This window comes from Ischnura elegans, chromosome 2, assembly GCF_921293095.1.
Source record: "Ischnura elegans chromosome 2, ioIscEleg1.1, whole genome shotgun sequence".
NCBI lineage: Eukaryota > Metazoa > Arthropoda > Insecta > Odonata > Coenagrionidae > Ischnura > Ischnura elegans.
Window position 1 is genome coordinate 95,118,213 of NC_060247.1, and position 13,576 is coordinate 95,131,788.

The window sequence follows — 13,576 nt, forward strand, 5'->3', positions numbered from 1 at the left end:
TGGCTGTGACTATTTGAAGCATAAACTTAAAAAGTTAGGAGTTGAATATATGGACACCAGTCACCTGTGCTTACAACATTTTCTTGGTGAGTTAGTAACACCGCACGCATATAAAAAGTGCTTTCCCTTAGGAACTCATGATTTTGAATGGACACAACCGTTGACATAAGTGGCAAAATCTCTCACACTTCTGCTATACCCAGTTTCTTCATATGGGTATTACGACTGCCTATCGATGAATGAATATTTTTTTAAGTTTTAAAACCAATCTTGATTACTAGGTTGTAGGCATATTTTTTGATATTCGACAAATGGTAATTTATGAACTTTGAATACGCTTTGGCAGGGTAAATTATAGTAAGAATGGGTAGAAAGTTTTTCCAGGGTGTTTTTTTAAGCATTTACATAAAAAATTGAAATTCTTCATCAGCTGTCAAACTTACAGTTTTCTTGGGAGTAACAAATGGCAACGAATTTTTTTAACATCATCCTTAAAGTGAAAAAAAAGACTCCATATTTATCGACGCTCTTAGATAGCTAACACTAAACAGTTACATGGTAAACGGAAATGGCACACCTTATGATAGAATCTAAGAAAGATAGCAGTAAAAAATTTTAATCTTGATAATTTGATATTTCAAGAGCTTAAGCGCGAAATCTGGGTATACCGGAACCCTGAACCCTGGTCAATGCGAACAAATTTCCTCTTCCAAATATTCGCACTATAATTAATGCAGTTCGGAAGAACAGGAGAAGAGCGACGTACCTTTCGGAAGATCTTTGATGAATCGGAATACGTCGGATTTCTCGATATCCTTCTTGGCCTCGAAGAAGTGTTTCGCGGGCAGGAACGTTGAGGCATCACTCAGTCCAGCGGAGATCTCCCGTCGCTTGGCGGCCATGAGCAGCCCATTGACCACCTCTTCATCAGCGGTGAGGCTGATCCTTGAGCCCACGGCTTTCGATGCCTCATCCGCGAGGAACTTCGCCCTGTCCGCCCAATACGACGGCGAAGCCTCTGACAAGCGGGAAACCACTAACAGAAGCAAGGCAGCCAAGACCGGCCAAAGGCAAAGCGTTCCACGGCCGCGGGGCCTTACGTCACCCGCTGTCATTTCTCTGGTGCCTGGGAGAATCGCGTGCCAAGTTAACCTGTCTTCCTTCGTTCACCTCCTCCTTGCCGACTGATTCTGCAAGCGCGAATCGCAGCGCTTTTGTTTCCACTTATGTAATTTTTTGCTATCTCCCGATAAAACGATAGACTATTTCTTTGCCCCTTCTCTTCGATGTCGTGAACAGTCGATGATTTTCCAAGGCCTAAATATTGGTACCAATATCAAAAGTGTCAATCAGGAGTCATGGAGAGTTTGCCCTCTGTTACTACCGTCATACTACTTACTTGTGCATGCATAATGTCGGCAGGGTTCATAGCCTTGGATTCATGCTCTGCATGCACAACCTCCGACTTTTTGAATACTTATTATTTATTAACGGTAAAAAAATTTAGTATAAATTAGTTGTCCGTGTAGATTTGGGGGGCGTACCTGTTTCCCATACACAATATAACCAATCATTTAGCCAACTGATTCTGAACGCGTGTATCGCAGCGCTTTTATTTCCACTTACGTACTTTTTCCTATCTCCCGATTCCCCGATGGACTACTTTTTTCCCCTCTTTTCTTCGATCTCGTGAACAGTAGATGATGAAGGCTAAATATTGGTACAAACATCAAAACAAATTCATTATGAGCCATGGAGAGCTTGAACCGAATTACTTCCGCCACACGACTAGTATCCGCATTATGTCAACAGAGTTCTTACCCTTGCATTCGTGCACAGCATGCACAACCTCCGATGACTTTCTGAGCAAGACTCAGCAACTAAGGTGGTAAATGTATCAATGCATAAATAGTAAAAAAAAGGCTGCGTGAGTTTTCCGTCTAGATTTCGGACCAATAACCTTCAAGGTCAAGCGTACAAAGGGGCGTACCTGTTCTTACGTACAAAGTGCAACCTGCCTCTCACCGATCGAAGCGGACGACCTTTGAAATAAATTTAACTCTGCTGACCTTGAGACCCTTCGCCCGATCGCATTGTTATAATTTTATACATTTATTATTTTTTCTCAATCGATCTAACTGACCTTTCTTCTGAAGATTTGTTGGTGTACCAACAACGCGACCCACAGTAAGATAAAACAGAGAGGGGAAGGTCAAATTTGGAGTCGTTGTTACATAAAACAGTTTTTGTCACCTAAAATGAAACTATAATGGGGCCATTATACCATGATAACAGAGAGGGTTATTGAGGACGGATCCGAAGAAGCCATGTACGATAAGATAACTGATTTTTTGAACGTGCAGCAAAGGCATTTTTTTCTAAGGATACAAGTGATGCTGACAACCTGACAAGGGTAGGTGAGAGACATGGAACAAGACTGAGACAAGGAGTGCGTAACAATACCCCATTTTTAATACCACGTTCGTGAGTAGGTATTTGGAGGAGGCAGCCCATTAAGAATATACATTAGAGAAACGCGACGTCAGAGTTAGCCTGATTATGATACATATTTAGATATTACTATCTCAGTAATTCTTGAGTAACCATTCCTGGTTTAACAGAATCACATTAACCTAAACCTTTAATATAGGCATATAACTTGAGTAGGCTATCGGAAGATATTCCAAGCATATGAGACTTCCACTGAGAAAATATCCTACCTATTGCAACAGCTACATCGATTCAGTTCAACCTTTCTCACAATTGGGGTCCTTAGATATTCCCAACCCAGCAACTCTAGATTTTTTAACGAGCGCACCTAACCTAGAAAAACTGGGACTAGTGAAACCTAAAAAAATAGCGATGCCAAAATACCTGAGGAACATCTGAGTAAGAATTATTAGTTGCGGACAGAGAACGACCAGCCATTCCAAGGCTCTAATTAAATATATAGATCAATTTATATATATATATTTAAATATATATATATTTAAATATATATAATCAAGGCTCTATATAAATATAATTATCTAAATATTGGAAAAAAAATCAGAAGTCTGCTCATTAATTTTGTTGAAATGACACATTGCAATATTTCCACTCATCTATAAGTGGAAATATTGCAATGTGTCATTTCAACAATATTACGAACTTCCACCACATCGTGCCTAACATCATACAAGATACTGCTCATTAAGCTCAAATATTACAGCAATGACCACAAAAATGTGCATTCCCTACCTTATTAAAATAATTTCATTATCTCCGTCTTCATTATTCTCGCAAATTAAAAAGTAGTGCCCTTGGAGATATCTAATCCCTGAATCCCTCAGGTATCCCGTTCATACGAGCATACATTATGGTTAGTATATTAGCATACATACTCCTTGTCTTCACGCACACTCAGTTTATACTTAACATCATAACATAATGAAACCACGAAATACAGTGAACTACGGTTCATTACATTTTAACTAACGTTAAGTATAAATGGAAAGTTCTAGTGGAACACGCGCCCAACATTTTTCGTTGTGAAACAAATTATTTAAAGAATTTGCAAAGGCTCATATAAAATTTATTGTAATATTTTTGGTTTTGGATTAAAGCCTTGATTTTTATAAACATTTACTTTTTAATTTGAATTATTAATTTTAGATTTAAATAAATTCTACCTCTACTCTAAACTTTCTTTATTGAAACTTAATGAAACGCCATAAATGAAGGAACATTTTCTGAAACCATTTACAATCTGCGTATTTATCTAGTTTTAAGCGCATACAGCTGAGTCATTTGGAAGAACTATCGATGTTTTGTTTTTCAAATCACGGTAAGGGTAGAAATGCTCTTAAATCATAAATATCTAGAGAAATACACATTATTTATCCAGTCTGCTGTTTAATTTAATAAGTTTCGGCAAAATGTATACGCAAGTATAGTTTCAAAAAGTAACAACTGCGAAAAAAGATAATATCAAGCTAAAAGTGACCACAACAACAAGTTTTTCAACGTGGAATTGTTCCTATGTACAAAAGCCATGAAGTATTCGACTATTCAAAATTTACACTGCAAATTTCCTACCTTATCCGTCTCCTCTTTTTCTATTAGCTCCTTCTTCTTCTTTTGTTAGTAAATTTTTTGTTCAAAGAATTTTTCAATGAACTTCGGTGAAAATTTTTTTTTATTATTATACTTTACAATTCTCGTTCCTGTAAATGATCGGCAAACGGATTGTGGAGGCCATTTTTTGAACTTATCTCCATAATTAATTTTAAAATCTGAATAACGATCAAGATCGTTAAAGTCATAATAAACGTGCCATAATATTGCGTTTTCATCTGGCTCTGAGTTATCCTGAAATTTTCAGCTATATAGCAAATCGGAAAGTGGGTTATAATTGAGTTGCAAGATTTGACCCGAACAAGATGACAAACAACAAGGCGAGTTTGTAAAAATGCTTTAAAATGATTGTGAACTTTACATCTTCCAACCGAGGATTTGGTAGAGCAATACCCGACGATGCAAAAATACGTGCGATATATAAAAAAAAGCTTTAATTGGCGATGCATTAAAAAAACTAGCATAATCGTAAGAAACTGTCACTGAGTTACTAGAAAAACCGACGTGAGTGGCAGGAATTAGAACGTTAACTTACGTTGAAGGAAAAACTTATGCCATATTATTAAAGCGAAAGTGAATATGAATACGGAGGAGAGGAGGGAACTGCAGCAAAGTATGAGGTTATTCCAAGAAATTATTTTGATATCATTATCATCTTCGCAGCTCGCTAAATCTGAAAACATTTTCCCTTGCCATAAAATATTTCAAGTTTGGCGTAGTACACTGGAATTTTTCAAAAATAAACTTTCTTGCCCACATTTCTAGTTCTCATCTCCCATTTTCCAATCATACCACGAGCTATGCCAGAAATTTGGCATCATAGGCAAATCTCAGTTTTGAATAAAAAGTCGCAAGTATTAGGATTATCCCGGCGAGATAAACACTGCTTTTTCGTTATTAAATGACGGGCACTTATCAGCATACCGAATTGAATATCGGACACAGGGAAACTTGTGCAATATTTCTAAACCTGCCGCGTGAACGGCGGTGAAACATACAAGAACTGCCATGAGAAAAAAACTTCCCCTGAACCGGGAATCGAACCACCGACTTTTGGCTTTCCGGGCCAATGCACAGACCACTACGCTATTCACGTTCATTAATTCTCATTGGTCCGGAAAGCCAAAGGTCCGTGGTTCGATTACAGGTCCAGGGGAATCTTTTTCTCATGGCATTCTTGTATATTTCACCACCGTTCACGCGGCAGGTTTAGAATTATTACACATATCGCTTTGCGCGGCTTTAGCGCAGGTTTGAGGCTCTCAACCGGTTGTGGCTTCTTGGAAGTCCTTTCTCCCTCGCGTTGCCATCCTTGATGGACCGCGAGGGCCTAATACCTAGTACCATCAGCCTCGGTATAATTGCCATGGGAATTAATGAACGTGGATAGCGTAGCGGTCTGCACATTGACCCAAAAAGCCAAAGGTCCGTGGTTCGATTACCGGTCCAGGGAAATCTTTTTCACATGGCAAGTCTTATATACAAGGAAACTTATCGTAACTTACGGAAAAAACAAATGAAATTAGACATTTGATCACCATTCAAGGCAAATGATTATTCCTCTGTGGAATTTTCGCACATAGAAAGCAATTAGGGTGACTGTATTGGCTCGCCGCTGGTTAATCCGCGTTTATTCCTTTAATTAATAAGCCATTCCGAAGCATGAGAAATTTCTAAGAAAACCAAATTTGATACTACCTTCAAATCCAATGATCATCTTACTTCATTTAGTGAGGTGCAATTCGACACTCGAGAGACTTGTCATCCAAGGTCTTTCATCCTCCAACGACAGGAACGCGTTCTTCCGAAAATATGGCGGAAATACGAAAAATGAAGCGAACATCTGGTGAGCTTCCGACTTGTTCATTGTAGATACTACAGTCACTGCTCATTGCTGCTGCCTATTTATTATGGCCAATTATTGACCACAAATATCTCTTCGCCGTTGCTCTGGAAATGAGTAACGATATAAACAAAACCCGACGTGAATGGCGTACTTGCAGTACTTCTCGCATAGATTTAGAAATATTGATTCGATTTAATAAAAATTTCACTTATTTGTAGCTTACCTGTAAACCAATGGAAGACTTGTAGACTTCTATAACCAATGTAACAATTGCTGTTAGTTCATTATGCGGACGTCCATCTAAAGTTGAAATGAACACCAACTGAAGCTAACTCTTCCCTTCTCATTTTCATGACATATGCGGTTAGTAACAGCTCATATAAAACATAGAATACTCCTATTACCGCTAGCACAGAATGGTGACTTAGACAGGAACAGTTCCTAACACGAAGACTGATTATCGCGCTCTACTTCGGCAGTACTAACGAAGGCTTCATGCAAAAACCAGGATTAACTACGTTGAGCTTCCGTCCCTTGCACATCGACTGAGAAAATAACTGAGTCACAACAGGAGCGCATGTCATTCTTTACCATTTGGGTTTAGTATAAGGGGGTTCATTGGTGTAATTGTTGGCAAGGTGTTGGGGTGTGTTGTGCCGTCTGAGTCGAAATGTGGGCTTCTGGGCCAGGCTTTCACTGGGCAGCGACCGCCACCAATATTCAGGATCCAATAGGGCCTTCATTGTAGATCCGTGTGTAGGTCGCATTACTCCATTACCTAAGGTGACACACCTCGAAGTAAGGAAAGGTATTGTGGTTAGCAGGGTCTTCAAGGACAGAAGTTGGGGGAACGGAAAGCAAAGAGGGGCAGGGATTGAGGGATCAGGGGCGCAGCTAGGAATCAAGGCTGGGGGGGGGGATTTAGGTGCAACTTATACCGGAGTGTGTAGGGGTATGGAATACCCACCAGGATAAGCGGTAGGTGCGAGATTAATAAATTACTTCGGAATTTTAAGATAAATGGTTCAAAATGGTGAGTTTAACGGCTTTCTGAGGGATATTTTATTAATCCTTACACTAATCTATTAGTAATATCGATCCAATTATGTAAAATGGATTAAACTTCAAATTTCTCTAGGCTCTGGGGGGGGGGTTTATCCCCCAAACCCCCCACCCCCCTCTAGCTGCGCCACTGAGAGGGATAACTTGACGAGAGTAGCGTAGGCATAGGATTCACAATTGGGTGTACTCCTTAAGCGTAGAAATATGAGGAAGCCTCCACTAACCCCTATGGCAGTCATTAATCATACATTTAACGCAAAGGCAAGGTAATTACTCACCGTGGAGAGTCAAATCTTGAATTGCTTCAACGACCATACTAATATAGAAATGCCACAGCTTACGAACTGGCTACCGTTACCAAAAGCGATATCTAACTACCTATGTCCATGAGTGTGTAGAATAAGGTTATTATATTTCTTGTTAAATTATTACTCGTTGAAGCTTATTTAAAAAGCCCAGCTAAATAAAAAAATATTGTAAGCCTTATTTTTATTTTTAATTAATCCAGAACATAGTGTGGTTAATAATGAAAGGAAAGGAGTGACTCTTCCCCGCCGGTCTTTCACGAGTAAGTTAACTCCGAGGACAGGTTATTATCAATCTTTACCAGCCAGGGATGCAATTGAAACTAAACGAAAGTCATAGCCAGTAAAATTCAATAGTTTCGTTGCCGGGAGAGAAATGTCGAAACGAAACGAAATGGATTTAAACCTGGGAAGACAAAATCATGGTCGGATCGAAATTGGATTCAAAACTACTTCGGGTCAAAACTTAAGTAAACCTCTGGGACGAAACGAAACGCAGGTAATGTTACGCACCGGAGGAACCTCGTGCTTCACCTTCGAACAGTTGAGTTTCGACCCAGACACCGAGTACGAATTATGGTTGAATGAAGTAGAGGTTCGGCCTATCACCATTAGATGCATAGGGCACTCATATTTTTACCACTAACAGGAGAATGGTGAGCACAAACTGGCCATTCGAAATTTAAGCTCGATGTTTTAACCTCTGTATCAAACATGACGAGTCGAGCAGCGACCTCTTAGCAGCGGAGTTTCGATTAATTTCGTTTCATTCCCGGGAGTAAAGTTTCGTCCCGGATTGAAACTAAACTTATTGGTGATTTTAATTTCGTGCGGGAACTTAACTAAACCTAGGCCTCGTATTTTCGTTTCCCTCGATCGAAATAAAACATTTCCGTTTCACTTGCAGTCCATGCGGCTAGCCCTCTGTGCTCCAACACCCGCCTCACGAGGCGGGTGATCAGCACGGTGTTCATTAGAGAAAATCTTAAAAATTAACAGCAGTAGAAACCAATTGATAATTTGTAAATAATCAGCTGATAGCTATGACCCTTTGCCGGCAGTCTTAAAAAATTATGTTATCATCGACGCAGAGTTTTTATGCCCTCTTCACCGCGTGTCTACGGTTACCTTCTTTTGAAAATACCTAACCTTCAAAATGTTCTAGCCATTCATAGAAATTATACGTCTATACCTACCCAATCCCTAAATTTTATAGGACTCATTGTCGTAAAAAAGTATATAAATCTGTTGCATCGCATTTAAAATGATTTGTTCTCAACTTTAATGTGGCTCATTATAGTTTTTCAAAATAGTAAATGATGTTGTTGAAGTGAATTTAAAATAATTTGAAACGTATAAAGAAATACAAAACCAATGATGACCAGAAAAAAATATGTACGATGAAGTTTTCAACGTCGGGAATTCGATGCCACAATCAACACCATCTCTATCACATGTTTACTCCACAAGCCCACCGCAACTACTTGCAGTGAAGGTGTTATAATACGTAAAATACAGACCAACAGTGAAAACCAGGGCAAGTACGCAGTAAACACACACGAAATAATCATTATATCCGACATAAATTGAAACATAATGATCATTGAACAAGTAACATCTCCCTTTGAGTGCATATTTCTTCACCCACAAAGGAAATATTTTCGGTGAGTCACCATGGAATACATAAAGAGTAAGGGAAACTAAAATTCCTTGAGAATCAGAAGTGGCGCCACAAACTTTGTCCTAAAACTTTTGAAAGTGACTATACGTCTGTCGTTGGTCGAAACCTGCATATGATGAGGGCTAATATAAGAGCGTTTTCAAATTCATTCGTGCATAATGAACATGTAGATACTACGAAATGGAAAAATGCGATAGATTATTAAAATGCGATGCTTCGCTCGAAAATTATGAACAAAATGAGAAAAATATAGCCCGAAGCTTCACAAATATTTAACGGGCTTTCTCATTATTCTGATTTTATTTATCAAAGGGCGACTGCCCAGAAGTATTGATGATAAAATTTCAATGATCTTTATGAGGTGATTAGAAATCCTCAATGTATCTAATTTATCGCCTCCATTGGTGTACCTTTTCTCCTATGTTGAATTAAAAATTAACAGCTTTGTTGCTTATAGAAGTGAATGATAAGTTAAACGATTAATTTAAAGATCCAATAGCTCTCAAAATGGTGCCATATATTTTAGGAAACAAAGAATAATCCCCGTGATCAGTGAGCAAGTGAGCCATGTGAAGTCATGGAACTGAGCGAAGTCACGGTAATTATCGCTCACCGGTTTCATGGGCGAGGAAGTCAAGAATGGAAGCAAATCCTGGCTCACCTCAAATCACCACGGAAGGAAACGTATAAAAAAAGTGATAGACGCGCGGCGTTTTGTTCCCTCACACCGATTGATCATGGCATCTGACCAGCCCCCGGCGCAGAGTGGTCCCAAATCGAAAAAAGCTGGCCAAAAGTCATTTTTTCGACTTTTTAAAAGGAAGATATGGATTATGTATTCGGATTCTACAGATTGTGGCCTAAAATATTTCGTACCTGATAGGTCTGTGTGATCATTATGTGGACCTGTGTAACCCGTCAAACATGGGCACGTTCAGGGCAAAAAGCCCGACGCAGAGAAATGGTCGATTTTAGGGAAATTCAACTTAATATATGACTGTTTTAATTTCATGGAATTCATCTGCCAATTTTTAAACGGTAATTTTGCATCTTTTTTCATAATAACACGATAAATTTGGTTCGTTTAAGAATTGTTTATAAAAATATTTAATTATTTATACGTTTAACTATTTTTGGGATTATTTTTAGTAAAATATGTCAATATAATTTTGTGCTCCTCCGTGCTCCACGAAGTTTTCTATGCAGAATCCTTGAGAAGAGTATATACAACGAGATAGAGAAAAAATTTTGCCTATAATTGCCTATCGGACATCTTGAGGGTTGAGCGGTGCACCGCTCCGCTGAGGGCGGCTGGCCGGCGGCCGGCGGAAGACGGAATGTCTTCATCGCTCGAATATTCCTGTATCGGTGGTTTACCTGATGTGGGATATGCTTAACATAGTTATCCATACTGTGAGATTTCATAAATAAAATTTTTCACGATACTCGAATGGATTCTATTTATTGAACACTTTCCTTCAAATATTCATTCAAACAATGAGGGCCGGTTTTCATGCTCTTAATGAGACCAAATATGCGTGATCTAAAACGACTACATACGCCACAATGCGAGCTGTAATAGCAACTGCTAGATAATTTACTCTGCAAAAATTTTCTCATATTTTTGTAGAGCGGAGATTACGTACATGGTGGAGAGCGTTTTCAGCAAGTTATTCCGAAAAAAGGTCTTGGCTTTAAGGGCAATAAATGCCTCGCCGCGCCGACACAGTACCACCAAGAATCCTTTCAATAGCCCGTAGACATAGATAGGATTGTATGAAGAGGGAAAAATTCGTCTAAACTCACCAAGGGTGCATTATTTTTCTAAGAAAACAACGGAATGCAGATGACGAGCTCACTCACCTTGACCACCGCATGGATGTGGTGAATATTCCACAGTTAGTTCTCTTTAGTGATAAGCTTATGGAAAAAGCACTGCGCTACGAGCTGTGTCAACTCTGCTAATTCGAGAAGATTCTCACGTCCATTGGATTGAAGCACTTGGTTTTTCTGGCATCCAATTTTTAATGATACGCCAGAAACTCATGATTAGAGGTAAGCATATGCAAGCTTGTATATCTTTTATTCAATTTCAACTCATAATTTCCTATTTTTTGTTGGTTAAAAATAGACCCATTTAGAATTCACCTTCATCGTTTCAGTCGTAAATATACCTGTTAAATTTGAATTATGGATGCCGCAAATGTTACGTAAATTGTGGTGCACAATACATTTACGGAGATAAAAGGATAGTCGTTAGCGAAGGAAAAGGAATATGTCGTGGAATATTTGGTATTAAAATTTCGACTGAACGAAAGCAAGCATGCCAAATATATTCTGACCTGCTTAATACACATAATTTATTTCCCGAAATACCTGAGAAAGTGGAATCAAAGCTTGAAGAAAGATGAGCATTTCAAAAAAACCGTTCAAAGGCTGGTTGCAGCAGGAATTAAAATTCCCTCCATAAATATATCAATATCATCCCCTCACATCTGTTGAGTGCAAATGATTACTATTCTTGCGAAGTTCGCGAATATATGCTAATTACAGCGATAATTTAAGTTTTTAATGTAATTCTTTCTTCGTAATGCAATAGTTTGGAGCTCAGAAAAAGGAGGCCTGCGGATGAATCCACGTATCCGTTCCGATTATTACTTCTCCATTGTTACAATAAGACTTTCGAGTGTCTTTGAAAATTATTTATCGTTTAGAATTTAAGAAATGGATGGTCGATGCGTAAAAATAGATAATTTGCAGAGCGACATTGTGTCAGATGAGTCATTGATTCATTTTTTGTGATAAATAGAAGTAATTGTATTCAAATCTAAACATTATTCTCATCAATGCCCATAATCTCAGTCAAATTATTTAATCAAATGCAACTCATCAAATACATTGAAGCCAAAAATTGAGTAAATGTGAGAAGTTTCTTCAATTTTGGTATCTCTACGACTATGCTGATGGCCGCGGGTTCGAATCCCGTCAATTTCATGAAGGAGTTCCATTGTGGCTTTTATCTACAATTTATACACTCTTTACCTTAAGATTATACAGTTTCAAAACTACATAAACAACTAGTTATCGCCAATCGCAATGATTTCTATATCGAGATTTTCTAAAAACTGTTTAAACAATAACAGCTCAAAAATGTTAAAATGAAGAGGTAGCGTAAAAATAATGTCAAAATCAGATTCACGCAAACAAAATCAATAAGAAACACCCATTTCTGTAGTTAATTTGCGTAAAATAACGACGTAATTAATTTTGGCCAGCTTTTTTCGATCGGGGACAACTCTGCGGCGTCAGTGACTTCACGTACGTCCCCTAACTGTCCGATTAGTTCCCTCGTAGGCCGTCAAGCGCTAGCATTGCACTCGCCCGGTCGTCACGGGCATAAAACCTGGGTTAATATGGCTTTTGCCGGGTCTACACTAGTACCTTAAGTGACCACTTCAGTTGGCTCTCTAATTAAGGTGGTAGCGTAGGTGTCACCAGCTTCCTTTAAGTACACCTCCACTTAAATCACTTAGGACCAATACTTAAATTGCGTAGGCAACTGTTTCCACTCGGTTGACCCTCTTCAAGTGTGGTAAATTGCGAATGATAATACTTATCCCACCCCTGACTCATCCCGTTCTAAGTTGTGCTGTATTCCATGATGTGGTTATTGAGCGTTCTATTTCGTTAGTTAACTTTCTAGTGCTGTGGTTATTAAATCGACGAATTTATTTTGTGGAGTTTCTCATCTTATTGTTGGTTTTATTTCCGTGAAAACTAAATGCGCCTGTTGCTCACGGGGAAACCCGTTTTATAAAACTTAGAAACGATTTAAGGAATTTTAAGACTGAGACGACGGCAGAGGATCCGGTAAAATAGTTAAGTTTCCATGGTGTCAAAATCGAAAATAACGTAAACGAATGCACTTAGTAAAATCCCACACACTGCTTTTGAAACCATTGCATTGGGCTTTAATTTTAGTCATGGGGATGCTGAGGGGGATAAGATATGGCGATATAATTGGACGTTGTAGGAATTTAAGGTTAAAATTTAACTATGGTTTTAATAAAGGAGTGGAATTTGACTAAAAGTATTCGTTTACGTTATGAATATGTCATTCCACGAAGTCAAGCTTAGTAATATAAATTCCTCTGGCTCCATCACCTCTCGCCAAATAGCGTTTGCTCAGGGACTGAAATCGATTTTTCCTTTTAACCTTCTAAATCCAAAATGGTTAGTTCACGGAGTTTGAAAGTTTATCTCAAATATCAGTGGCTTTGGATCACAGAATCACTAATTGCTCTCATAGATCTTCATCTGTCAACATAACTGTTTCCCGACATAGACAATCACGGCGATGAAGTACTTAGTACTACTGTAGAAGACTTACAGCTCAAATGTAGTTACTTAGTACTACAGTAGAAGACTTAAATTTCAAGTGTAGCTACCGTACCACACCTAAGATTAGACTTGAGTGAAGTTACTTAAGTTAAGTCTGCAGTGTAGACAAGGCATTTGAGTCACTTGGTGGGCTAAATTTTTGAAAACCATGCATCGCGCATATCT

The 13,576-nt window shown here is 38.6% G+C and overlaps 1 protein-coding gene across 2 annotated transcripts in view; it reads right to left on the minus strand.

Annotated features, from left to right (window-relative positions):
- Window positions 1-13,576, minus strand: part of LOC124154198 (adenosine deaminase 2-like) — a 43,994-nt gene that overhangs the window by 11,820 nt on the left and 18,598 nt on the right. The window contains exon 1 of one of the 2 annotated variants that reach the window (XM_046527771.1): window positions 767-1,843. The exons of the other annotated variant lie outside the window; for it this stretch is intronic. Within the exon in view, the coding sequence (XP_046383727.1) occupies window positions 767-1,115 (349 nt within the window). The 5' untranslated portion in view covers window positions 1,116-1,843. Of the gene's footprint in view, window positions 1-766; window positions 1,844-13,576 lie in introns of those variants that run through there. 2 annotated transcript variants of the gene reach the window in all.